Here is a 26962-nt window from a genome sequence, read left to right on the forward strand (position 1 = left end):
CATTTTGCCCCACATGTGACCTAACACTCATTGCCTATCTTCTCATTGCCTCAATTTCCCCATCTGTAAAATGGAGATAATAACAGTGCCTACTCCATATGGTTGCTGAAAGGATTGAATGGATATTATTATTATTACTATCATATTCTGATGTTTCAGACAGTGTCAGAGTGCATGTGTACTAAGTCACTTCAGACATGTCCAACGCTATGCAACCCTATAGACAGTAGCCCTTCAGGCTCCTCTGTCCAAGGCATTCTCCAGGCAAGAATACTGGAGTGGGTTGCTATGCCCTCCTCCAGGGAATCTTCCCAACCAGGGATCAAACCCACGTCTCTTATGTCTACCTCCATTGGCAGGCAGGTTCTTTACCGCTAGCGCCACCTGGGAAGCCCTAGTGTCAGAGTATCTGCTGTGAACAGGATTGGCTATTATTACTACTTTCCCACCATACTAACTCAATTGGTAAAGAATCTGCCTGCAATGCAGGAGACTTGGGTTCAATTCCTGGGTTGGGAAGATTCTCCTGGAGAAGGAAATGGCAACCCACTCCACTGTTCTTGCCTGGAAAATCCCATGGAAGAGGAGCCTGGTGGGTTATAGTCCATGGGGTCTCAAGAGTCAGACGTGACTGAGTGACTAACACTTTCTCCTTTTTTTTTCACCAGACTAGGTAAGTAATTAAGAGCAAAACCTCTGGCGCCAACCTGGTTGGGTTCAACTCCCAGCCCCAGCATTTATTACCTGTGTATTACCTATTACCTTTAACATTATTTATTTATTCCAGGCAGTGCTGGGTCTTTGTTGCTGCTTGGCTTTTCTCTGTTTGTAGCAAATGGGCCTACTCTAGTTGCAGTATGTGGGCTTCTCATTGCAGTGGCTTCTTTTATTGCAGAGCCCAGGCCCGAGGACCCACAGGCTCAGTAGTTGTGGCTCCAGGGTTCTAGAGCACAGGCTCAATAGTTGTGATGCACAAGTTTAGCTGCTCCACCACATGTGGAATCTTCCCAGATCAGGGATCGAACCCATGTCTCCTGCATTGGTGGGAGGATTCTTTACCGCTGAGCCACCACGGAAGCTCCCCTATGTACCCTTAGATATGGATCTTAACCTCTCTGCGCCTCAGTTCCCTCATCTGTAAAATGGGGATGATGATTATGCCTTGTAGAGTATGGTGAGGAGTGATAAATTAAACTTGCCAAGTTCTTAGAACGATGTCTGGCACACAGTAAGTGCTCCACTGTTGCTGTTGTTACTGGAGGTCTGTTCTCTTTCCGTCAAGGTTGCTAAGCTGCTGTGATATGATCCTGGAGCAGCCCTCATCTCTTCTAAGGAAGCATTGCTTGAGGATTAAGGCAACACAGAAAAAGGGTGGGGTAGAGAGATGAAGGAAGATGATACTGGAGAACATTTTGGAGCACCTGGATCTAACTGTGCCTGAAGCAAGACCTGCCCCTGGACTTCTTGATTCCAGTTCAGTTCAGTTCAGTTTAGTCACTCACTCATGTCTGACTCTTTGTGACCCCATGAACCACAGCATGCCAGGCCTCCCTGTCCATCACCAACTCCCGGAGTTTACCCAAACTCATGTCCATTGAGTTGGTGATGCCATCCAACCATCTCATCCTCTGTTATCCCCTTCTTCTCTTGTCTCCAATCTTTCCCAGCATCAGGGGCTTTTCAAATGAGTCAGCTATTCACATCAGGTGGCCAAAATATTGGAGTTTCAGCTTCAACATCAGTCCTTCCAAATGAACACCCAGGACTGATCTCTTTTAGGAGGGACTGGTTGGATCTCCTTGTAGTCCAAGGGACTCTCAAGAGTCTTCTCCAACACCACAGTTCAAAAGAATCAATTCTTCGGTGCTCAGCTTTCTTTATAGTCCAATTCTCACATCCATACATGACTACTGGAAAAACCATAGCCCTGACTAGACAGACCTTTGTTGACAAAGTAATGTCCCTGCTTTTTAATATGCTGTCTAGGTTGGTCATAACTTTCCTTCCAAGAAGTAAGCGTCTTTTAATTTCATGGCTGCAATCACCATCTGCAGTGATTTTGGAGCCCCCAAAAATAAAGTCAGCCACTGTTTCCACTGTTTCCCCATCTATTTCCCATGAAGTGATGGGACCAGATGCCAGGATCTTAGTTTTCTGAATGTTGACCTTTAAACCAACTTTTTCCCTCTCCTCTTTCACTTTCATCAAGAGGCTCTTTAGTTCTTCTTCACTTTCTGCCGTAAGGGTGGTGTCATCTGCATATCTGAGGTTATTCATATTTCTCCCGGCAATCTCGATTCCAGCTTATGCTTCCTCCAGCCTAGCGTTTCTCATGATGTACTCTGCATACAAGTTAAATAAGCAGGGTGACAATATACAACCCTGACATACTCCTTTTTCTATTTGGAACCAGTTTGTTGTTCCATGTTCAGTTCTAACTGTTGCTTCCTGACATGCATACAGGTTTCTCAAGAGGCGACTCAGTTGGTCTAGTATTCCCATCTCTTTCAGAATTTTCCACAGTTTATTGTGATCCACACAGTCAAAGGCTTTGGCATAGTCAATAAAGCAGAAATAGATGTTTTTCTGGAACTCTCTTGCTTTTTCCATGATCCAGCAGATGTTGGCAATTTGATCTCTGGTTCCTCTGCCTTTTGTAAAACCAGCTTGCACATCTGGAAGTTCACAGTTCATGTACTGCTGAAGCCCGGCTTGGAGAATTTTGAGCATTACTTTACTAGCGTGTGAGATGAGTGCAATTGTGCGGTAGTTTGAGCATTCTTTGGCATTGCCTTTTTTTGGGATTGGAATGAAAACTGACCTTTTTCAGTCCTGTGGCCACTGCTGAGTTTTCCAAATTTGCTGACATATTGAGAGCAGCACTTTCACAGCATCATCTTTTAGGATTAAAATAGCTCAACTGCAATTCCATCACCTCCACTAGCTTTGTTTGTCGTGATACTTCCCAAGGCCTACTTGACTTCACATAGAACCAATAAATTCCTTCTTAGCTTAAATAACTTTGCTTGGATTTTTGTTACAGCTAAATCTGTTCTAAGACAGAAAGTTATTGGCGGGCTCAAATAACAGATTGGGAAGATATTAGAGGAAGTATGGAAGCTGAAGAGAGGACAGAAGTGATACATCTTGAGAAGAGAAGGCTATGTGGAAGCAGTGTGCATTCCAGATTAGAATCCCAGCTGTGTTACTTACTGCCCTTGGTAGAGTGATTACATAATGATTGTAATAGTCACTCCTTTATGTACACATTCTGTATGTGACTTTGCTAGTCCTCTCATCAAGAAATGTAGTCTACTTCCCTACCCCTTGAATCTGGGCTGACCTTGTAACTTGTTTTGGCCAACAGAACATGGTGAGAGTCATACTGAACTAGTTCTAAGGGTAGGCTTCCAGCTCCTGTTTGCTCTCTGGACTCTTGCTATGACCTTGTGAACAATCCGGGCTCACCTATGAGTGGATAAGAGATTAGAGGTTCCCCAGCCGATTATCTTTTGTCCCCCAGAAGCAGAGCCATCTAGCCTCCAAGAGCTGACCACAGATCACAGATGCATGAATGAGTCCAGCTAAGACCTGAAGAAGCACCCATGTGAGCCCAGCCTACACTGGCAACCTACAGATTGGAGAGAGAAGGAAGCAACTGTTGTATTAAGCTACTGTGTTTTGGGTGGTTTCTCTTCTTTAAAAAAATGTTTTTTCATTTATTTATTTTTGACTGCATTGGATCCTAGTTGCAGCATGTGGGATTTTCATTGCAGTGTTTGAGCTTATTTGCCCCCAGCATGTGGGATAGCAGTTCCCTGACTAGGGATTAAACCTGTGTTCCCTGCATTGGAAGGAGGATTCTTAACCACTGGACCACCAGAGAAGTCTCTTGGGTGGTATTATGTGGCAGTAGATAACTGATACCTTGTCCAGGGGTCTTCCACAAACCTGACCTTCAGGTTGCATGGCAAACCAAGGCCACCCTGTCCCAGTCCTGATCACGTGCTAGTTCTGAGCCTGGACCTCAAGAGGCCTTGCAGCTTCTAGTCAGTTTCTTGGACCCCTACCTCCACCTTGTGGACAAACCTGGGTTGGTCTTCTAGAGAATGAGAGATCACATGGAGGAGAGCCCAGCTGCTCCAGCTGATGGCACCTGGTCCAGCCTACAGGCAGCCGACTCCTAAACATGAGAGAGCTCAGCCAAAATCAGTAGAGCCAACCCTAGGTACTGCTGATCAGCGAGTCATGAACAACCGATCCCAGCAGAGACCAGAACTACACAATTGGTTTGCAGACTTGTAAACAATAATGAATGCTTACTATTTTAAATCTCTGATTTGGGAGTATCTTGTTTTGCCGCTGTAACTGATCCACTAACTTTCCATGGGCAAGTGAATTCACCTCTCTGGCCCTCAGTTTCCTCCTGTGAAAAATAGAAACCACTACATGCCTATCAAAATGGCCAAAGTCGAGAACACTGAATCATCGTTATATAAACTATGCACTTGGGATGATTATGATGTGTCAGTGCACGTTTATCAGTTGTAACAGATGAACCACACCGGTGGGAGATGCTGAAACTGGGGGAGGCCATGCATGTGTGGGGCAGGGGTATCCATGGGACATCTCTGTACTTTGGGCTGCTTTGCTGTGAACCTAAAACTGCTCTAAACCTTGTCTTTAAAAAATTGCAATAGGAAAAGGTAGAAAGAGGATAGCTAAAAGTGGAATATGGGGCATGTTGAGTCTTGCACTGTACTTGGAGGTGTGGGAAGGAGTGGTATTTTTCCTGCTAGGTGATGAAGGTTTCTCATCATCCAGTGGGCTACGTGGAGAGTGGCCGCTACTCTGTGCTCCACCCTATGGGTTGCCCCTCCCCTACCTGTAAGGAGCTCCTGCCAGTATTATCTTCTTCAGTGGACATCAGATCATGTCCCTACAACTACTCAACAGCCTCCCATGGCTCCCATCTCACTGCAGTGAGTGAAAGTTGCTCAGTCGTGTCCGACTCTTTGTGACCCTATGGACACCTCACTACAAATAAAGTCTAAATCCTGGCCCACAAGCCCTACGTGGTCTGGCCCCTGGCTACCTCCTTGGTGTCCATCCTGCTCTCATCAGCTCCATCCACCACGGACATCCACCCAGTGCCCTTATGAACGCGTCCTCTGCTGGAACTGCTTATGGTAGTAGGCTAAATAGTGTTGCCCCAAGGAGGGTCGCTGCCAACCCCCAGAACCTAGGAATATGTTGTTGACACACTGGAAGAGACTTTGCAAGTGTGACCAAGTTAAGGATCTTGAAATGGGGAGATAATTTTGGATTATTGGGTGGGCCCAATGTAATCATGGAGTTCTAAGAGGGAAGCAGGAGGACTTCCTTGGAGGTCCAGTGGTTAAGAATCCACCTTCCAATGCAGGGGACACAGTTTTGATCCCTGCTCCGGGAAGACTCCACATGCCTCGGGGCAACTCAGTCTGCACCCTGCAGCCACTGAACCTGCGCACCCTAGAGCCTGTGCTTTGCAACAAAAGAAGCCACTGCAATGAGAAGCCTGTGTACTGCGACTAGAGAGTAGAGAGTAGACTGTGCTCACTGCAACTAGAGAAAGCCTGCTAGCAGCAACAAAGACCAGCCAAAAAAAAAAAGAAGAGGGAAGGAGGAGAGTCAGAGAGAAAGAGAGAGTCAGTCAGAGAGTCAGTGAAAATATAATGTGGTGGGTCTTCCCTCGTGGTCCAATGGCTAAGACTCTGCCCTTCCAATGCGGGGAGCCCAGGCTCAATCTCTGCTCGGGAAACTAGATCCTATATGCTTCAGCTAAGACCTGGTGGTGCAGTCAAATAAATAAATAAAAACAAATATTAAAAAAATACAATGTTGCTGGCTTTGAAGTTGGAGGCATAGGCAAGATGGAGGATGCAAGGAAATGAATTCTCCCTCTCAAGACTCCAGAAGAACTCAGTTGCTGACACCTTGATTTTAGCCAAGTAAGACCCATTTTGGACTTCTGACCTTCAGAACTACAGGATTAAAAATGTGTATTGCTTTAAGGCATTCAGTTCAGTTCAGTCGCTCAGTTGTGTCCGACTCTTTGCCACCCCATGAATCGCAGCACGCCAGGCCTCCCTGTCCATCACCAACTCCCGGAGTTCACTCAGACTCAAATCCATTGAGTCAGTGATGCCATCCAGCCATCTCATCCTCTGTCATCCCCTTCTCCTCTTGCCCCCAATCCCTCCCAGCATCAGAGTCTTTTCCAATGAGTCAACTCTTCACATGAGGAGGCCAAAGTACTGGAGTTTCAGCTTCAGCATCATTCCTTCCAAAGAAATCCCAGGGCTGATCTCCTTCAGAATGGACTAGTTGGATCTCCTTGCAGTCCAAGGGACTCTCAAGAGTCTTCTCCAACACCACAGTTCAAAAGCATCAATTCTTCAGCACTCAGCCTTCTTCACAGTCCAATTCTCACATCCATACATGACCACCGGAAAAACCATAGCCTTGACTAGACGGACCTTTGTTGGCAAAGTAATGTCTCTGCTTTTTAATATGCTGTCTAGGTTGGTCATAACTTTCCTTCCAAGAAGCATGCGTCTTTTAATTTCATGGCTGCAATCACCATCTGCAGTGATTTAAGGCGTTAAGCTTGTGGTAATTTGTCACGGCAGCTATAGGAAACTAATATGTCCTTCCTCCAAATCCCTACTTGCTCAGTTTTTTGTTATTCAGGCTCAATCTGAAATGTCATCTCTTCAGAGAAACTGTCCCTGGCTACTTCAACTTAGTAAATATTTTTTGAATGAATCATTGAAAATGATTCACTTGACCCTAATCAAGGTTGAAACAAGAGCTCTCAAATTAGCCGCCATGGGCTAAATTCAGCCTGCACATGTGTCTTATTTGACTGACACTGTGTTTGAAAACTTGTTTGAGACAAACATTCATCCGTTGGACAGTTTCACTCAAACATCTCAATTTCCAGAATCACATGGGACTTTCAGAAGAACCAGGCCCATCACTCCATGTTAGAACTCCCACATCACAGCAGCCTCCCAAAGCCTTTCCCCTGCTTGGCTCAGGGAGTCACTGACTTGGCAATGTTGGTATCTCTGTTAAGGATTCCCTAAAAGCAAATATGAAAATACTGGGTTGGCCAAAAAGTTTGTTCAAGGTTTGTTTTTTTGTTGATGTTGTTTTTCTATACATTCTTAAAGAAAAACCCAAGCAAACTTTTTGCCTAATCCAATAGAGTACATCAACAAGGAGACAGAAGATACTATAAGAACAACCAGATGGAAATGTTAGGACTGAAAAATACAAAAACCAAAGTGAAAGGCTCACTTGATGGACTAAAGAGCAGAATGGAGATGACAGAGGAAGAAAGTGAACTTGAAGACAGATCAGTAGACATTCTTCAACCTAAACAGTAGAGAATACTGGAGGAAAAATACTCAAGTCTCAGGGACCTGTAAGACAACAATAGGTCTAAATTCATGTCTTTGGAGTCCCAGGAGAGAAAATGGGGAGCTGAAATACTGAAGGATATTTTCCTGGGAAGCAGAGTGGAGGGACAAATGAGGTGGGGTACGGGGTAAGCTGATAAAAGGTGCCCTAAGGAGCTGATGCCTTCGAACTGTGGAGCTGATGCCTTCGAACTCTGGAACTGATGCCTTTGAACTGCGGTGTTGGAAAAGACTCCTGAGAGTTCCTTGGACAACAAGGAGATCAAACCAGTCAATCTTAAGGGAAATCAACCCTGAATACTCATTGGAAGGACTGATGCTGAAGCTTAAACTCCAGATTTTGATTGTCTGATGCAAACAGCCAACTCAATAGAAAAGTCCTTGATACTGGGAAAGATTTAAGGCAGAAGGAGAAGAGGGCATCAGAGCATGAGGTGGCTGGATGGCATCTCCCATGCAGTGGACATGAACTTGGGCAAACTTTGGGAGATAATGAGGGACAAGGAGGCCTGGCGTACTGCAGGCCCTGGGGTCACAAAGAGTCAGACATGACTCGGTAACTGAACAGCAACCAAAGAGCTGGCTGCAGCTGTGCCTCCTGGGGTCACTGGGGACCCTCTGAGAGAAGGAGTGGAATGTGCCTCTGAGTTGTACCATGTAGGACTGGGGAAGCTGGATGTCTACCCTCCCATTCCCACCCTTCATGAGTAAGGATTGCTCCTGGGAGCACTGACAGCCAGGCTGCCAGCCTGCCCCATGCCTGGCCCAGCAGGCCTCTGAGCAAAGTTAGGAAGCCACTGCTGCATCCAGGAACCATCCATGAGACAGCCGATGCTAGGACTTTGTGGTGGGCTGGGGGATACGGCTGGGTGTGCTGTGCTAAGTTGCTTCAATCATGCCCAACGTTTTTGTGGGCATGTAGACTGTAGCCTGCCAGGCTCCTCTGTCCATGGAATTCTCCAAGTAAGAATACTGGACTGGGTTGCATGGCTGGGTGTTATCAGTTGCCTATTGCTACTTAAAAAATTGCAATACATTTCATAACTTAAACAGCACCATTTATGATCCCCTAGTTTCTGTGGGTCAGGAGTCCAGACATGGCTTGGCCGAGTCCTCTACCCAGTCAAGGTGTTGGTCAGGATGTGTTCTTATCTGGTGGCTCAACCGGAGAAGAATATACTTCCAAACTCATTCAAATTTTTGGCAGAAATCATTCCCTTGCAGCCGTGTGCTAGAGACTCTGGCTTTCAGAGGGCTTCACCCTCAAAGGGTGACACTTGGAGCTCCCAGAGGCTGCCCACAGCTCCCTGCCAGGTGGGCTTCCTCAACACAGCTGCCTGCTTCATCGAGCCAGAAAAGCCTCTCCTGCTCTACATGGCTGAGATAGTCTTCTGTGATATAACCTAATCAAAGGAGCAACACCCAACACCTTCATAATATTCTATTGGTTGGAAGCAAGTCACAATGAAGGGTGGGTAGTCACACAAAGGCATGGACATTGGGAGTTGGGACTCCCTGAGGTCACCTTAAGGTCTACCCACCACAGTAGGGCACTAACAGCCTTGTGTGGGTTGTATGAACTTCAGTTCAGTGCTGTGCAGATAGGCCTGGGCATCAGACCTACGCTTGCCTTTGGCTGTTTCACTTTCAGCTGCTATGCAGTGAGCTGCTGTGGACACAGGGCACTGTGGGTTTCCTAGGAGCAGATCTGGGGGGCATCCAGAAGTCTCCTTTCTCTCTCCCATTGCCAGCCCCTTCCCAAGTTCACTGTGTGACCTCAGGCGGCTTGCTTGAGAGCTCTGTGCTTTAGTGTTCTCAGCTACAAAAAAGAGGTTCACAGTGTGGCTCATAGTTGGCTGTGAGGACCATAACGTTTGTGAAGGATGTGAGTTCTGACCGTGCCAGGCGGTCCCCCAAAATAACAACAAAAATAATTATTTTTGTTGTTCTCTGCCTCTGCTTCCCAGTGGGCCCCCCTTTAGCTCTCCACAAACACTCTCCCTTCTGGAGGTATCTTTGACTCCCTGGGTACCATGTGAAGCCTTAGGTGTTTCACCAACAGTGTCTGGGGTGTGAGGGGTGAGCACTGCCCTCTTCTCAGAGACAGAAGTTCTGGAAGTTTCAGATCTGCCCTGTTGTTCTTTCACAATGGAATATCAGGGCCATGAATTTTACAAGGCATTAATATTTATTTCTGACTCTTGCACTCTGTTAAATAGTGTATAACCTTTCTGGGAACAGCCAGCCAGGCCTGGTGATTGCCACAGGTCAGCGGGGCCAGGCCTAGTGCCTTGTCCCAGCACAGAGGCCTATCTCTCCTTTCTCGGGGTGTCTGAGGGCGCTCTCGCCATTGCAAGAATCAGGAGGTGGGGTGCTCATCTGCTAACTGGGCCACCACTCTGGTGGCCCCTCTAACCTAGGGAGCTATGATTGAGGCCTGGAGGCCCCAGTGCCACTGAGACGGTGGGGGAGGCGGGGTGCAAGGAACGGGCAAGGAAAGGCAGCAGTCCAGTGCGGATCAGGGGCTTCTGGGGTGACCCACTCCCATCCCCCACCCCCCATCCCTGCCCTCATCCTTGGGAGAGTGTGGTGAGTGAGGTGGCTACGATTTCCACACCCAGAGACTCACTGCCCACATGGCCTCATTCCAGCCCTTCCTTCCTTCCTGTGAGAAGCACAAGGCTTTAGCCAGGCCACCTGGGTTTGAACTGGTGTCCCCCTACCCCCACCCCACGGTGACCAGACAGGAAGTCTAGCCTCAGTTCCCTCACCTGTGGCCTGAGGATTGTGAATGAGTCGACAGAGCAGGACTTGGACTGGGGAGAGGTCAGTCACCCTTAGCTGCGGCCCTGTGTCTGTTTTGGTCCACACACGTGCAGAGTGAGGTGTGGGTGAGCCCAGAGCAGCAGGACGCGTGGGGCAATGAAAGCACAGGAGACCAGGTCTCCTGGACCCAAAGGGCTGACTTTATTTCACCAGGAACATCTTGTTTCTCTTCCGGCTCTGGGAAAAGCGGAATTGTTTGAACAGGCACCCCAGCACAGTTAAGACCGTGCCCACGAGCATCATCACGTTCAGCCCCTTAAGGACAGAGTTGGCGTTTTCTTTCCGGGTCTTCTCTGCCTCTGGTTGTTGTTTGGACTTTTCTGGGACCAGAAACTTCAGTGGATCCACACTGACCTTGGAGTTGAATTGAGCCATGAGCTCTTGCTGCACGAAGCACCTGTAAATGGCCGACTGGAAGACCTGCAGCCAGCTGCCGCCATTGGAGGAGTCCATGATGGTGCTGATGCTCTTGCCGGAGAGCTGGTCCTTCCACGTCAAGGAGAGGTTGTTGGCTTCCCACAATACGGGCCTGCGAAGGAGGACAAAGTTGCAAAACCCCAGAGAGGGGGAGGGCAGACCGATGTCCGAAAGGAGGTAGAGATGGCAGCGCCCTTCTCCCTGGGAACAGCAAACAGAGCATCCCCCTCCAAGGAGAGCTGTGCAGCAAAGAACAAAGGGAAGGTGGGGGCAGGATGGCTGGGAGCTCTCAGAGCCCAGCCCCTTACTTCCCCGGGACCACTTAACCAAACGCCTCTGCCTCTGTTTCTTCATCTGAAACCTGAGAGTGTCATGATTGCAGTGACCTCAGAGGGTTATTTGGAAGAATTAGCAAGACACTAACTGTGTGTGCACCTCTTTACCTGCCTGACCCTATTTCCTCTGCTCTCCCTCACTCACTCTGCCCCAGCCACACCTCCTAGAGGTTCCTCTGACGGCTGGGCACAGTCCTTCCCCGGATCTTTGCACTCAGCTTGGAATGCTCTCCCTCAATGCACAGAACTCTCTCACCTCCTCTCAGCCTTGGCTGAATGGCACCTTCTCAGGAACGCTTTCTCTGCTCTCCTTATTTAAAACTTTCACCTCCCTTTATTGCCAACTAAAATGCTGGGTTCTCAACATTGTAAAAGCGATTATACTCCAATAATAAAAAAAAAAGACTGTGTGTTTCATTCATATCATTGGTTTATTGCTGCATGAGAGCAGGTATCTTTTTTGGTTATGTTCTTCATTGCCTCTCTGGTGCCTAGAGTTTAGATGCTTGGTTTATAAATGCTCAGTGAAAAACGTGGTCAGTGAACACATAAATCAGGGATATAACACACCCATCATGGCTGGGAAACAAAAGGGACAAGCAACAGACAATAATGACAAGGTGAAAGATTATAAAAGCAATAGTAACACCTGTTAGTGTGTGGGACCCTGTCGTAAATGTCTTTACTGGCATTTGCTCCCTTAGGAATCACAATGACCCTGAGGCCAGGTCCTGCAAGACCTCTGTACTTCCCAAATTCATGTCCTAACCGGAAACTCAGAATGTGACCTTATATGAAAATAGAGTTGTTGCCATTGTAATTAGTTCAGATGAGGTCAGATGGGAGTTGTGAAAGGGAAAGTCGCTCAGTCGTGTCCAACTCTGCGACTCCCTGGACAGTAGCCTGCCAGGTGCCTCTGTCCATGGAATTCTCCAGGCCCCACTGGAGTGGGTAGCCATTTCCTTCTCCAGGGGATCTTCCCCACCCAGATCTCCTGCATTGCAAGCAGATTCTCTGCCATGTGAGCCACCAGGGTGGGAGTCAGATGGGCCTTAAATCCACCAATATAACCTATATCCATGTAAGAAAAGAGAAGAGGCAGAGACATGAGACACAGGGGGAGAATGCCAGGTGATGACAGAGGCAGAGGCTGGAGGGATGCAGTTACAAGTCAAGGCAGGCCAAGAATTGTGGCCACCACCAGAAGCCAGAAAGAGGCGAGGAAGGAGCCTATCCAGCCTCTCAGAGGGTACGTGGCCCTGTTGACACCTTGATCTGTCTGCAGAACTGGAAGAGAATGCCCTGTTGGTTGAAGCCACCTGGTTGGTGGTGTTTTGTTACAGTGGTCGTAGCAAACGAATACAACCCATATTATACAGATGGGGAAACTGAGGCCCAGAGAGGCCACAGGCTAAAGTCACACAGCAGTAAAGTGGCAGAGGCCGAGATAGTAACCTCACGTGAAATGCCCTTCCCCTCAGCTCCCTGGAGACATAGCAATTCTTGAAGCCTCAGTGACCTCTCTTTTCAAGTTCCCTGTGGTGGGCACTCAGGTGCCCCTTACTTGGCAAATGACATGGAATAGGTGTGCGATTCTAGATGGAAGGAGGAGTCACATGCACATTCACATTTCTGAATTGTGGGCTTTTTTTTTTTTAAGGAAGCAGGTGTTACTTTTATACTTTGAGGAGGAGGAAGAAAGGAGAAAGGGAGACAAAAAGATATGAGAGGAAGAAAAAGAGAAAGAAAAAGCTGGCATAAAACTCAGCATTAAAAAAACTAAGATCATGGCATCTGGTCCCATTACTTCATGGCAAATAGAAGGGGAAAAAGTGGAAGCAGTGACAGATTTTATTTTCTTGAGCTCCAAATCACTGAGGGTGGTGACTGCAGCCATGAAATTGAAAGACACTTGCTCCTTGGAAGAAAAGCTATGACAAACCTAGACAGAATATTAAAAAGGAGACATGACTTTGCCAACAAAAGTCTGTATAGTCAAAGCTAGGGTTTTTCCAATAGTCATGTATGGGATGTGAGAGTTGGACCACAAGTAAGGCTGCTGCCGCTGCTGCTAAGTCGCTTCAGTCGTGTCCGACTCTCTGAGACCCCATAGAGGGCAGCCCACCAGGCTCCCCCATCCCTGGGATTCTCCAGGCAAGAACACTGGAGTGGGTTGCCATTTCCTTCTCCAATGTATGAAAGTAAAAAGTGAAAGTGAAGTCGCTCAGTTGTGTCTGACTCTTAGCAACCCCATGGACTGCAGCCCACCAGGCTCCTCCATCCATGGGATTTTCCAGGCAAGAGTACTGGATGGGGGTGCCATTGTCTCCTCCGCAAATAAGGCTGAGCACTGAAGAATTGATGCTTTTGAACTGTGGTTCTGGAGAAGACTCTTGAGAGTCATTTGGACAGCAAGGAGATCAAACCAGTCAACCCTAAAGGAAATCAACTCTGAATAATTCTTCATTGGAAAGACTGATGCCGAAGCTGAAGCTCCGATCTTTGACCACCTGATTCAAAGAGCCAACTCACTGGAAAAGACTCTGATGCTGGGAAAGATTGAAGGCAGGAGGAGAAGGGGATGACAGAGGATGAGGTGGTTGAATGGCACCACCGACTCAATGAACATGAGCTTGAGAAAGACAGATGGTGAAGGACAGGACGCCTGGGGTGCTGCAGTCCATGGGGTCACAAAGAGTGGGACATAACTTAGTGACTGAACAATAACAACAACAGAAGTCACAGCTGGGATGACCAAGGGAAAGAAAACCAGATGGAGGCAATGAAGCCAGAGCCGGTAGCTGCAGAGCCCTCAAGAGGTTGCTCAGGCTCCCAACTTACAAGGAAAGGGTTGCCACTGGCCAGTGGGGGAGAAGGGCAAAGGGGGTCCCCATGGCCAAGTATGTGTCATAAGGTCTGTGCTGCCACCTCTCACCATGGATCCCCCCAGGCATTCCTCTGAGCTGAGGATTCCCCCAGGCATTCCTCGTCTATGAATGAGCCTTCTTGGAGTTCACAGCTCCTTGGGTGAGGGAAGAAGGATGGCAGAGGATGTGGTTTAAGAAGAGTGTTTGCCTAGGGACCAGCCTAAAGGGTAAGTGCTGCCCTGTGAGTGGTTGCAGCTCTTATTGTTGGGGTAGTGACAACCATTCCCCTCTCCAGGGTATCTTCCCCACCCAGGGACCAAACCCAGGTCTCCTGCATTGCATGCTGATATTTTACCATCTGAGCCACCAGGGAAGCAGGTGGGCGGGGGAAAAACGTGAAGAGGGAAAGATTTTCCAGGGGCTCCAGGCAGGAACCCTTAAGAAGGAATGGCAACCCACTCCAGTATCCTTGCCTGGGAAATCCCATGAACAGAGGAGCCTGGTGGGCTACAGTCCACGAAGTTGCAAAGAGTCAAACACGACTTAGTGACTCAACCACTACCACCAGACAGGAAGACAGAACAAGAATGGGAGCTCCCAGGGACACAGGTCATGATAGGCATCCATCCTTTCATCCCAGGCTTGATGATCATTCCACATGAGTTTGAGGACTCAAGAGTCTCACAGCTTCCTGAGCTACCTACCTCACAGTTCCATCACTTGCCTGAGCTTCTCCCATTCCAATCCTGACCACCCTGGTCCGTCTCCCCTCCTGGACTAGGGGCTTCCTAAGGACCAGATGTGCAGCTACCTGATGACCACCATGTCCACAGCACCACCCAGCGCAGGGCTGGGCCTAGGGTCAGCCGAGTGCTCCTGGGTACTAGCTGTCCTTGTTCTATCTGTGTGTGGCTCAGTGGACACCAAGATAGATATCCAAAGAAGCCCAAGGAGAGAGACTGCGGTACTGATTAGCAACACAGAATCCCTCCCTCTCTGCACAGGTTAACCACAAAGGCTCCCAGATGGGGAGAGCCTGGCAAGGGGTCAAGGGCAGGGCTGGTACTCAATTCCATCACCTGTAGATAGATCCTAAGGGGCAGGTGAGCCACGCAGATCCCACTTTGTTTCTAAGCTGGAAGTTGTCAAAAATGACATATTTCGCATCTATGAGTGTACACGGGATGTGGCAGGTCTCCACCTGCATCTCAGGCCTCAAGCGGCTGGACCACAACTTCTCATCTCCCAGATAGAGCCAGCAGGGCATTGGGTTTTCCAGGGACTCTTGGATGTAGCAGTACCCCAGGCGTTTGCGTTCACCTGGCTCCCCGCAGCGGTTACAGTCTTGCCAGGGCTCCCAGTGGGTGAAGACGAACTGCTTGCTACTCAGACTCAGGCTCTCATTCTGCAAGGGCTTTTGGTCCAGATCTTTGTGTGTAATATGTAGGGTGACGACATCTTGGAAGTCAATTTCATACCGCATCACTTTCTTGCCATCCTTGTCATTGCAGTTATAAATGCCTGTATGGGAGGGTAGTGGATTTTTAATGAGAAGGTTGCCATTGAGCATTGTTACCATGTTGAGATTAGTAGTGGAATTGTTGGCCCAGGTGGTCTTGAGTGGCGTCAAGAATTGCCACTGTGCCCCAGGGGCATTGCAGTGCAGGATGATATCATTGTTTGAGAGCAGGGCCAGTTGACAATGCTTGTGATTAGGACAGCTGATAGGAAAGGGCGACTCGTGAACCGGGAGAGCAAAGCAGAGCAACAGCCACAGGGTGGTCAGCATGGTGGACTGCGACTGTGAAAGTGGGCTGGGCCCCACCCTGGACTTTGTGAGGTCATCCATGAACCTCAGGCCTCAGCCCTGATAGCAGGAAGAACTGTAGTCCACCTCCATGGGATGTGAGGTCACAATTCCCACATCTGTCCTGTGACAAGTTAGCAATCTTATTTCATTTCTCTCCCAAGCCTTCCACTCTGCTGGGGTAGAAGGACACAACTTGTCTATTCAGGATTTTCTCTATCACCTCTCTATTTTGGTGTTAAAGTGACACATGTGAGCGTTCAACACATTTTTCAGGGACCTCCCTGGTGGCTCAGGCGGTAAAGAATTCGCCTGTAATGCAAGAGACCTGGGTTCAATCTCTGGGTTGGGAAGATCCCCTGGAGAAGGGAATGGCAACCCACTCCAGTATTCTAGCCTGGAAAATCTCATGGACAGAGGAGCCTGGCAGGCTACAGTCCATGGGGTTGCAAAGAGTCGGACGTGACTGAGCAGCTAAGCACACAGGCATGCTACCATGTTCTGGGCACACTTGCGAGTGCTGAGAACGGAGAGGTGACTAAATCCTCTCTGGTTCCCTTCTGACCTCCTACCCTTCCCCACCCAACTGCTCCGGCCATGCCGGCCTCCTGACTGTGCCCTGAATATATCAGGCAAGCAAAGAGCTCATGCCTTAGAATCTTTGCACGTGCTGGTCCTCCCACAGAGGACCTGTGGGAGGTCTGCGAGACTCAACTCATTTTAAACAAATATATTTTTTTCTTGGTAGCCCCTTTCCCAGATTCTTTCCTAAACTCCTCAGCCAAAAATAAATAAATATTGAAAATCAAAATCACCAATAGAAACACAAAAATGCCAAAAGCATGGCACTAAATAGACCATGAAGAGGACCGTGCTTGCTAACACAGTATGGGAGCTGAAACCAGAAGGCAGAGTGTCACCTTGTGTGGCCTTGGCTGGGAATGTGCATTGTTGGGTGACTCAATTTTCTTGCCACTCTGTGCATGTCTGCAAATGAATATGACTGTGGGTACCAACTTGGGGGTTACAAATAAATTCTAGTGAGTAGGTGAATTCACCAGTGTAGAATCCTTGAATGATGATGATCAGTCCAGTTCAGTTGCTCAGTCATGTCCGACTCTGTGCAACCCCATGGACAACAGCATGCCAGGCTTACCTGTCCATCACCAACTCCTGGAGCTTGCTCAAACTCATGTCCATCGAGTCAGTGATACCCTCCAAATATCTTGTCCTCTGGTTGTCCCCTTCTCCTGACTTCAATCTTTCCCAGCATCAGGGTCTTTTCTAATGAGTCAGCTCTTCGCATCAGGTGGCTGAAGTATTGGAGCTTCAGCGTCAGCATCAGTCCTTCCAATGAATATTCAGGATTGATTTCCTTGCAGTCCAAGGGATTCTTGAGAGTATTCTCCAACACCACAGCTCAAAAGCATCAATTCTTTGGCGCTCAGCCTTCCTTACGGTCCAACTGTCACATCCATACCTGACTACTGGAAAAACCATATCTTTGACTAGAAGAATCTTCGTTGGCAAAGTAATGTCTCTGCTTTTTAATATGCTGTCTAGGTTGGTCATAGCTTTTCTTTCAAGGAGCAAGCATCTTTTAATTTCATGGCTGCAGTCACCATCTGCAGTGAGTTTAGAGCCCGTGAAAATAAAGCCTTTCACTGTTTCCATTGTTTTCCCATCTATTTGCCATGAAATGATTGAACTGGATGCCATGATCTTAGTTTTTTGAATGTTGAGTTTTAAGCCAGCTTTTTCACTCTACTCTTTCACTTTCATCAAGTGGCTTTTAGTTCCTCTTTGCTTTCTGCCATAAGGGTGGTATCATCTGCACATCTGAGGTTATTGATATTTCTCCCGGCAATCTTGATTCCAGCTTGTGCTTTATCCAGCCTAGCATTTCGCATGATGCACTCTGCATATAAGTTAAATAAACAGGGTGACAATATACAGCCTTGATGTACTCCTTTCCCAGTTTGGAACCAGTCCATTGTTCCATGTCTGGTTCTATCTGTTGCTTCTTGGTCTGCGTATAGGTTTCTCAGGAGGCAGCTAAAGTGGTCTGGTATCTCATTTCTTTAAGAATTTTCCACAGTTTGTTGTGGTCCACACAGCAAAGGCTTTAGTGTAGTCAATGAAGCAGAAGTAGATGTTTTGCTGGAATTCTCTTGCTTTTTATTTGAGCCAATGGATTTTGGCAATTTGATCTCTGGTTCCTCTGCCTTTTCTAAATCCAGCTTGTACATCTGGCAGTTCTCAGTTCACATACTGTTGAAACCTGGTTTGGAGAATTTTGAACATTACTTTGCTAGCGTGTGAGATGAATGCAATTGTGTGGTAGTTTGAACATTCTTTGGCATTGCCCTTCTTTGGGATTGGAATGAAAACTGGCCTTTTCCAGCCCTGTGACCACTGCCAAGTTTTCCATATTTGCTGGCATACTGAGTGCAGCACTTTCACAGCATCATCTTTTAGGATTTGAAATAGCTTAACTAGAATTCCATCACCTCCACTAGTTTTGTTCATAATGATGCTTCCTAAGGCCCACTTGACTTTGCATTCCAGGATGTCTGGCTCTAGGTGAGTGATCACACCATCGTGGTTATCTGGGCCATTAAGTTCTCTTTAGTATAGTTCTTCTGTGTATTCTTGCCACCTCTTCTTAATATCTTCTGCTTCTGTTAGGTCCATACCATTTCTGTCCTTTATTGGACCCATCTTTGCATGAAATGTTCCCTTGGTGTCTCTAATTTTCTTGAAGAGATCTCTAGTCTTTCCCATCCTACTGTTTTCCTCTATTTCTTTGCATTGTTCCTTTAGGAAGCCTTTCTTATCTCTCCTTGCTGTTCTTTGGAAGTCTGCATCCAGATGGATATGTCTTTCCTTTTCTCCTTTGTCTTTTGCTTCTTTTCTCATCTATTTGTAAGGCCTCCTCAGACAACCATTTTGCCTTTTTGAGTTTCTTTTTCTTGGGGATGGTTTGGATCACTGTCTCCTGTACAATGTGACAAACTTCCGTCCACAGTTCTTTAGGCACTCTGTCTATCAGATCTAATCCCTTGAATCTATTTGTTACTTCCACTGTATAATCATAAGGGACTTGATTTAGGTCATATCTGAATGGCCTAGTGATTTTCCCTACTTTCTTCAATTTAAGTCTGAATTTTGCAATAAGGAGTTCATGATCTGAGCCACAGTCAGTTCCCAGTCTTGGTTTTTCTGACTGTATACAGGTTCTCTATCTTTGATTGAAAAGAATATAATCAATCTGATTTCAGTATTGACCATCTGGTGATGTCCATGTGTAGAGTCGTCTCTTGTGTTGTCGGAAGAGGGTGTTTGCTATGACCAAAGCGTTCTCTTGGCAAAACTCTGTTAGCCTTTGCCCTGCTTCATTTTGTACTCCAAGGCCAAACTTGCCTGTCACTCCAGGTATCTCTTGACTTCCTACTTTTGCATTCCAGTCCTTATGATGAAAAGGACATCTTTTTTGGGTATTAGTTCTAGGAGGTCTTGTAGGTCTTTATAGAACCATTCAACTTCAGCTTCTTGGCATTAGTGGTTGGGGCATAGACTTGGATTACTGTAATATTGAATGGTTTGCCTTGGAAACAGAGATAATTCTGTCATTTTTGAGATTGCATCCAAGTACTGCATTTTGGACTCTTTCATTGGCTATGAGGGTTACTCCATTTCTTCTAAGGAATTCTTGCTCACAGTAGTAGATATAATGGTCATCTGAATTAAATTCACCCATTCCAGTCCATTTTAGTTCACTGATTTCTAAAATATCAGTGTTCGCTCTTGCCATCTCCTGTTTGACCACTTCTAATTTACCTTGGTTCATGGACTTAACATTCCAGGTTCCTATGCAATATTGTTTTTACAGCATCAGATTTTACTTTTCACCACTAGACACATCCACAATTAGGCATTGTTCCTGCTTTGGCTCAGCCCCTTCATTCCTTCTGGAGCTATTTCTCCACTCTTTTCCATTAGTATATTGGGCACCTACTGACCTGGAGAGTTCATCTTTTAGTGTCATATCTTTTTGCCTTATCATAGTGTTCGTGGGGTCCTCAAGGCAAGATGCTGAAGTGGTTTGCCATTCCCTTCTCCAATGGACCACATTTTGTCAGAACTCTCCACCATGACCCATCCACCTTGGGTGGCCCTATATGGCATGGCTCATAGTTTCATTGAGTTAGACAAACAAAACCTCATGCATAGCAGGACCAAGAGAAAGGAGCAGTGACCCCCACGAGAGACTGAGCCAGACCTGCCATTGAGTGAGTGTTTCTTGCTGAGGCACGGGTCAGCAGTGACCTGCTGCGGGGACAGGGGCTCTGGCTGCAGCAGACGTGGGAGCTCTGGCATGCTGGCATAAATCCTTTTGAAGAAGGTAGCTATTACTGCCATCACCTCTACCATAGTCTGGCCAGAGAAAGGAACACAGTCCCACCCATCAGCAGAAAATTGGATTAAATATTTACTGAGCATGGCCCTGCCCACCAGAGCAACACCCAGTTTTACCTACAGCCAGTCCCTCCCATCCCATGGGGTCGAAAAGAGTTAGACAGGACTGAGGAAGCTTTCACAAGCCTCTTATCCTCATCCATCAGAGGGCAGACAGAATGAAAACCACAATCACAGAAAACTAACTGAACAATGCTGTATATAAATACCAAATATATTTTTATATACAACAAGCAATTAGAAAATGAAATTTAAAAGATGCAACTTGCATGAACAAATCAAATACAAGGAACAGATATAATAAAATATATGTAAAACCCCTACATTAATAACTACTTATTATTGGGAGAAATAAAAGAAAGCCAAGAAATGAAAGTGTTTACAATGTTCATGGATTGGAAGATTAAATACTGTAATATATTGATTCTATCTTTAGATTCAATTATGTGCCAATTAAAAAAAAAAACAAGACTTCTTTCAGATGGAAACTACAAGCTGATTTCAATTTTTTTTTATAAAAAGTAAAGAATAACCAAGACAATCTTGAAGAACAAAGCTGAAAAATCTATACTACCAATATCTTGGCTTATTATAAAGGTATAATAATTAAGTTACTGTAGCATTGGTGTGAGGATGGATAGATAAATTGTATCAGTCAGAGTCTAGTGAGGAGATAGAAATCACAGTAAAGTCTATGTTGGCATGAGCATGGGCCAGAATGTCTTGGTTTCTAGGCTTGGTATTTGGTCTACCTATGAATAACAGGTGCCTATGAGGGCAGGGATTAGGTCTTTGTTGGTCACCACTGTGTCCCCAACATCACCTGCCTAGGATGTGGCTCAGAAGCCACAGTTGGGGATTCTTGCTGAATGAACATCTGAACAGCCAGTGAAGAGATTCTTTCCCGCACAGATTGACCTTGAAGGCTTATGGGCTGGAAGACAGACCCTGCTTTTCTATTGGAATGTAACCCCTGGCCCAGGTGAACACAGGAAACAAGGCCTGGGTGAGGCTCAAAGGCAGGGCTAATGCCCGGGTCCAGTCACCTGTAGATGGAGGCCAAGGGGCAGGTGAGCTGCATGTTGTTGGTTGACTGGCCCAGCTTGGAAATGTCAAAGGTGAAGAATGGCTGGATGATCTCCTTGCTATGGTTGCAAGGTACAAGGCAGGCTTCCACCTGCATCTCAGGCTGCAAGCGGCTGGACCACAGCTTCTCATCTCCCAGATAGAGCCAGCAGGGCACTGAGTTTTCCAGGGACTCTTGGATGTAGCAGTACCCCAGGCGTTTGCGTTCACCTGGCACCCCACAGCGGTTACAGTCCTGCCAGGGCTCCCAGTGGGTGAAGATGATCTCCTCTCTACCCAGACTCAGGCTCTGATTCTGCAGAGGGTTTTGGCCTAGTCCTTTGTGGGTAATATGTAGCATGGTGACATCTTGGAAGTCTATCTCATATTCTACCACAAGGGCTGTGTTGTTGTCCTCACAGCGATAGAGGCCTGTCTGGGAGGGCTGAGGTTTGTTCAGTTGGAGGCTGCCCCCAGGCAGTTTCTTTATGTTAGGCAGTGAGGAGACCAAAAAGGGAGCTTCCCCCTGAAAGGAAGAAAAGTACCAGTATGCCTGGAGATGGTCACATCGCAGGACAACATCATTGCCCGAGAGCAGGGCCTGCTGGCAGAGACTCTTATAGGCACAGGTGACTAATATCTGGGCACACGAAGCAGGGAGGAAAAGGCTAAGCATCCACAAGATAGTCAGCATGGCTACCTACATACAGACTACAGAAGGAAGCTGGGAACCGCGGGGGCATTGTGAAGTCACCCACAGAACACAGGCGTCATCCCTGGGTAGTGGAATGGACCCTGAGCCACTGCACTTCCAGGACTACAATTTAGTTCACGTCATCAAATAATACCTTAGAGTCAAAAACTCAAATGGCCGCAAGAGCTGGGCAGGGAACATGAGTGAACCTATGTCAGAACAAGTGAACTAAAAAGTCAAATTATTTATCCTTCACCTACTCACTCAATATACAATGATGGAATGGGTCAAAATGCATAATTGAGAAGTCACTGCTTTCCTATTTTGTAAATTGGGAGGGTTCCTTAATTAGCACCAAATCAGTTCCTTGAGGGGCTTCCCTGACGGCTCAGCAGTAAAGAATCTGCCTGAAATGCAGGAGACGTGGGTTTGATCCCTGGGTGGGGAAGATCCCCTGAAGGAGGCCATGGCAACCCATTCCAGTATTGTTGCCTGAAGAATCCCATGGACAGAGGAGCCTGGTGGGCTACAGTTTAAGGGGTTGCAAAGAGCTGGACATGACTGAAGTGACTGAGCATGCACCCACAGCTCCTTGAGGGTGGGGAACTTCCCAAATCTTTGTTCACTGTGGCTTATGTCTTCACTGTCCAGGAGTCATCCCCTTTTCCATTATCCTCCTCGGGTACATCTCAAGTGGCGCTGGGAGACTTACCCTCCTTGGCACATGAGTTTCTCAGCCTATTTCCTGTGTCCCAAAGTGTGGGACCTAAGAATTCTTATAAGCCTCCAGTCAACTCCATGTGTTCTGTTCAAGATGTTCCTCATCTCTCTCTCACTACATATACCTTAGACTCTATCAGGCATCCAGCGGAAGCTCTAACCCATTTTGCCTATCTCAGACTATCTTACATGTTTCCTGGGAGTACCTTAATTTATTTACAGATATTAACAATGGTTGAAAGTGAAAAGTGAAAGCGAAAGTTACTCAGTTGTGTCCGACTCTTTGCGACCCCATGGACTATACAGTCCATGGAATTCTCCAGGCCAGAATACTGGAGTGGGTAGTCTTTCCCTTCTCCAGGGGATCTTCCTGAGCCAGGAATTGAACCAGGGTCTCCTGCATTGCAGGCAGATTCTTTACCAACTGAGCTATGAGGGAAGCCCAACACAACAATGGTTAATAATGATTTAATTGGTACTAATCCTTGATTTTTGCCAAAAGCCAGGTTCTAATTGGACTTTGCCTCTCAAAGATCTTCCCAATATGGGGCGAACTTTGGTCAACATTCACTCCTAGTGTCCTGCATTTCAACTGCTTCCTCTAAAGCTGCATGTATCAATAAGTATGTTATCTGCTTCCCAAAGTATCTCTCCATCCTTCTGGTTTCAAATAAGCTTTCTTGTTCCCTTTGCTTAGTATCTAAGCCAATGACATGTGTTTTTATTTTTTATTACATCAGCACCCCACTCTTGATTCTAATTTCTGTTATCATTCCAGATCGGCTATTTGCTATTATAATAAACTTCACCGAAATCTCAATGACTTACAATCACACAACTTTACTTCTCATTCGTGCTCTATGTCCCTTGTGAGTTGACATTATAATCACTCAGGCACACAAGATTATTGAGCAACAGCCATTGCAAACATTTCTAGTTTTATGCCAGAGGAGGAAGAAAGATAGCTCTGTACTATTTCATATTCATAATTAAATGCTCTAGCCTTCAGTGACACATGTCATTCACTCACAGACCATTGGCCAGAAATGATTACCTGGCACTAGCATTTCCCAACACAGGAAACGAAATTCTGCTATGTCCAGGAAACATTTAGTAAATGGTCATCAGCAATATCTACTACAAGGAGTGTACTTTTATGTGCTATGCTGTGCTAAGCTGCTTCAGTCGTGTCTGACTCTTTGTGACCCTAGGGACTGTAGCCTGCCAGGCTCTTCTGTCCATGGGATTCTCCAGGCAAGAATACTGGAGTGGATCGCCAATCATAAAGTTAATGTTGTTGTTGTTGTTCAGTCATGAAGTCGTGTCCAGCTCTTTGTGACCCCATAAATTGCAGCATACCAGGCATCCCTGTTCTTCACTATCTCCTGGAGTTTGTTCAAACTCATGTCCATTGAGTTGGTGATGCTATCCAACCATCTCATCTTCTGTCATCCCCATCTCCTCCTGCCCTCAATCTTTCCCAGCATCAAGGTCTTTTCCAATGAGTCGGCTCTTTGCATCAGGTGGCCAAACTATTGGAGCTTCAGCATCAGTCCTTCCAATGAATATTCAGGGTTGATTTCTTTATGATTAACTGGTTTGATCTCCTTGCAGTCCAAGGGACACTCAAGAGTCTTCTCCAACACCACAGTTCAACAGCATCAATTATTTGGCACTCAGCTTTCTTTATACTCCAACTCTCACATCCATACATGACTAATGGAAAAACCCTAGCTTTGACTAGATGGACCTTTGTTGGCAAAGTGATGTATCCACTTTCTAATATGCTGTCTAGGTTTGTCATAGATTTCCTTCCAGGGAGCAACAGTCTTTTCATTTCATAAAGTTAATGCCATTCCCCAAATCCTCCCGTCAGATCTCTCCTCAAGTTCTGATGGCTAGAATCAGGTCCCATGTGCAGATCCAAATCTGTCTCTGAAAGGAAAGAAAATTCCTATGATCGGCTTAAGACTATGAGAATTTATTCTCCAGCACTGGCAAAGTATAATCTTTAGAATTTTCCATCACAAATTGTGCTTGTTATAAAGCTTTCAAGAGATTATTGATGTCAAATTCTTGGAACAGCTGGGTTTGGATTACTTAGATGGTGGTTAATTAATGGGAGTGTGGCCAAGTGGTTTCAGTCCCAGGCTCTGGGATCAGCTTTTCATTTCTTGATTCATCTTTCATTAGAACAATCCATGCTCAGCAACTTCACTTTCTTGTGCCTGGCATATCCATTTATTCCATAAATAAGTATTGCTTATTCATCTTGCACCAGGCACTAAGGATTCAGGCTAAGTCCTTGGCCTCTTGGAGCTTACATTCTAATGAAGAAGGTATTAACTGGGATAAGTTCAGATATGCTGTGTAACAGAAGAATTCTGGAATCTCAGTAGCTTAACACATTTTTTTTTTTTTTCACTCATCCTATATGTCCAGTGTGGGTTGGTGGAGAATTCTACTCCACACAGTTGTTTCAAATACCATGGCCAATGGAGGCTGCACCATCTGCAGCATCATTAGCTGCTATGGAATGAGAAGTGAGGAAAGTGAGTTACACACTGGCACTTAAACACTGACCTAGGAGGGATCTGGAGAAGGCAATGGCACCCCACTCCAGTACTCTTGCCTGGAAAATCCCATGGACAGAGGAGCCTGATAGGCTGCAGTCCATGGGGTCGCAAAGAGTCGGACTCGACTGAGCGACTTCACTTTCACGTTTTACTTTCACGCATTGGAGAAGGAAATGGCAACCCACTCCAGTGTTCTTGCCTGGAGAATCCCAGGGACAGGGGAGCCTGGTGGGCTGCCATCTATGGGGTCGCACAGAGTCGGACACGACTGAAGTGACTTAGCAGCAGCAGGAGGGATCTACATTACTTCTGTCTGCAGGCCATTAAGAATGAATCATAGAGCTCCACCTAACTGTAGAGGGGCTGAGAAATGTAGGGGACCATGTGGAATATTTGCTGAGCTATATTATCTTTACCTTGGGGAAAAATAGATGGTAACAAGTAAATGACTAATACAACATCAGGTCATGGTAAGTGCTTTGAAGGAAAACAAAGTAGGGAGAAGGACAGAGAGAGAGTTTCATGAGTGGAATCGTGTCCTCCCCAATTCATATTTGGAATCCCTAACCCCAATACCTTAGAATGTGTCTCATTTGGAGATAGAACCTTTAAAGAGGTAATTAGGTTTATTTATTTAGCAACAATTTATTTATTGATTGGCTGTGCTGGGTCTTGGTTGCTGCACCCAGGCTTTCTCTAGTTGCGGTAAGCGGGTTCTCCTCTCCAGTTGAGGTGTGTGGGCTTCCCATTATGGTGGCTTCTCTTGTTCAGAGCACAGACACTAGGGTGCCCTGGTTTCAGTAGCTGAAGAGCATGGGCTTAGTAGCTGTGGTTCAAGGGCTCCAGAGTACAGCCTCAGTAGTGGTGGTACACAGGCTGGCTTAGGTGTCCTGGGACATGTGGAAGGAATCTTCCCAGACCAGAAATCAAACCCGTGTTCCCTGCACTGGTAGGTGGATTCTTAACCACTGGACCACCAGGGAAGTCCCCAGGGATTTGATTTCACCAGGGAATTCCAAGGTAATTAGGTTTAAATGCAGTTGTTAGGGTGGGCCTTAATCCAGTATGCGTAGTGTCATTTTAAGAAGGTGGTTCCCCAGTGGCGCTAGTGGAAAAGAACTTTCCTGCCAAGGTAGGAGAGGAAAGAGATGCAGGTTCAATCCCTGGGTCTGGAAGATCCCCTGGAGGAGGGCATGGCAATTCACTCCAGTATTCTTGCCTGGAGAATCCCAAAGACAGAGGAGCCTATCGGGCAACAGTCCACACGGTTGCAAAGAGTTGGACAGGACTGAAGCAGCTTAGTATGCATGCACACATGCACATCTTATAAGAAGAGAAGATTAAGACACAAACAACACAGATGGAAGGAGGATCATGTGAGGACAGAGTAAGAAAGAGGGTGCTGGAGCAGCGAGTGGTGGCTGTGCGGCACTGGAGCAGCACGTCAAAGATCAGAGAAACCCTAGTAAGACAGTAGGTGCTGAGTAAGGGCATCAGAGGCAGACAGACAGAAACCACAATCACAGAAGACTAACCAATCTAATCACATGGACCACAGCCTTGTCTAACTCAATGAAACTATGAGCCGTGCATGTGGGGCCACCCAAGACGGATGGGTCATGATGGAGAGTTCTGACAAAATGTGGCCCACTGGAGAAGAAAATGGTAAACCACTTCAGTATTCTTGCCTTGAGAACCCCATGAACAGTA

The 26962-nt window shown here is 46.6% G+C and overlaps 1 protein-coding gene across 2 annotated transcripts; it reads right to left on the reverse strand.

Annotated features, from left to right (window-relative positions):
• Positions 1–10301: 10301 nt before the first annotated feature.
• FAM187B (family with sequence similarity 187 member B) lies at positions 10302–21992 on the reverse strand. 2 transcript variants are annotated; one of them, XM_070772111.1, is made up of 2 exons: positions 21244–21992; positions 10302–10821 (listed from the first exon to the last, which is right to left on the reverse strand). In XM_070772111.1, exons 1-2 carry the CDS (start codon positions 21954–21956, stop codon positions 10434–10436), a joined length of 1101 nt encoding a protein of 366 aa, XP_070628212.1. In that variant the 5' UTR covers positions 21957–21992; the 3' UTR covers positions 10302–10433. The 2 variants fall into 2 exon arrangements, with proteins under 2 accessions (XP_070628212.1, XP_019833775.2); XM_019978216.2 differs by lacking the exon at positions 21244–21992 and adding an exon at positions 14991–16315 and having other exon boundaries at positions 10303–10821.
• Positions 21993–26962: the final 4970 nt, after the last annotated feature.

The sequence above is a fragment of the Bos indicus genome, chromosome 18 (assembly GCF_029378745.1).
Source record: "Bos indicus isolate NIAB-ARS_2022 breed Sahiwal x Tharparkar chromosome 18, NIAB-ARS_B.indTharparkar_mat_pri_1.0, whole genome shotgun sequence".
Classification (NCBI taxonomy): Eukaryota; Metazoa; Chordata; class Mammalia; order Artiodactyla; family Bovidae; genus Bos; species Bos indicus.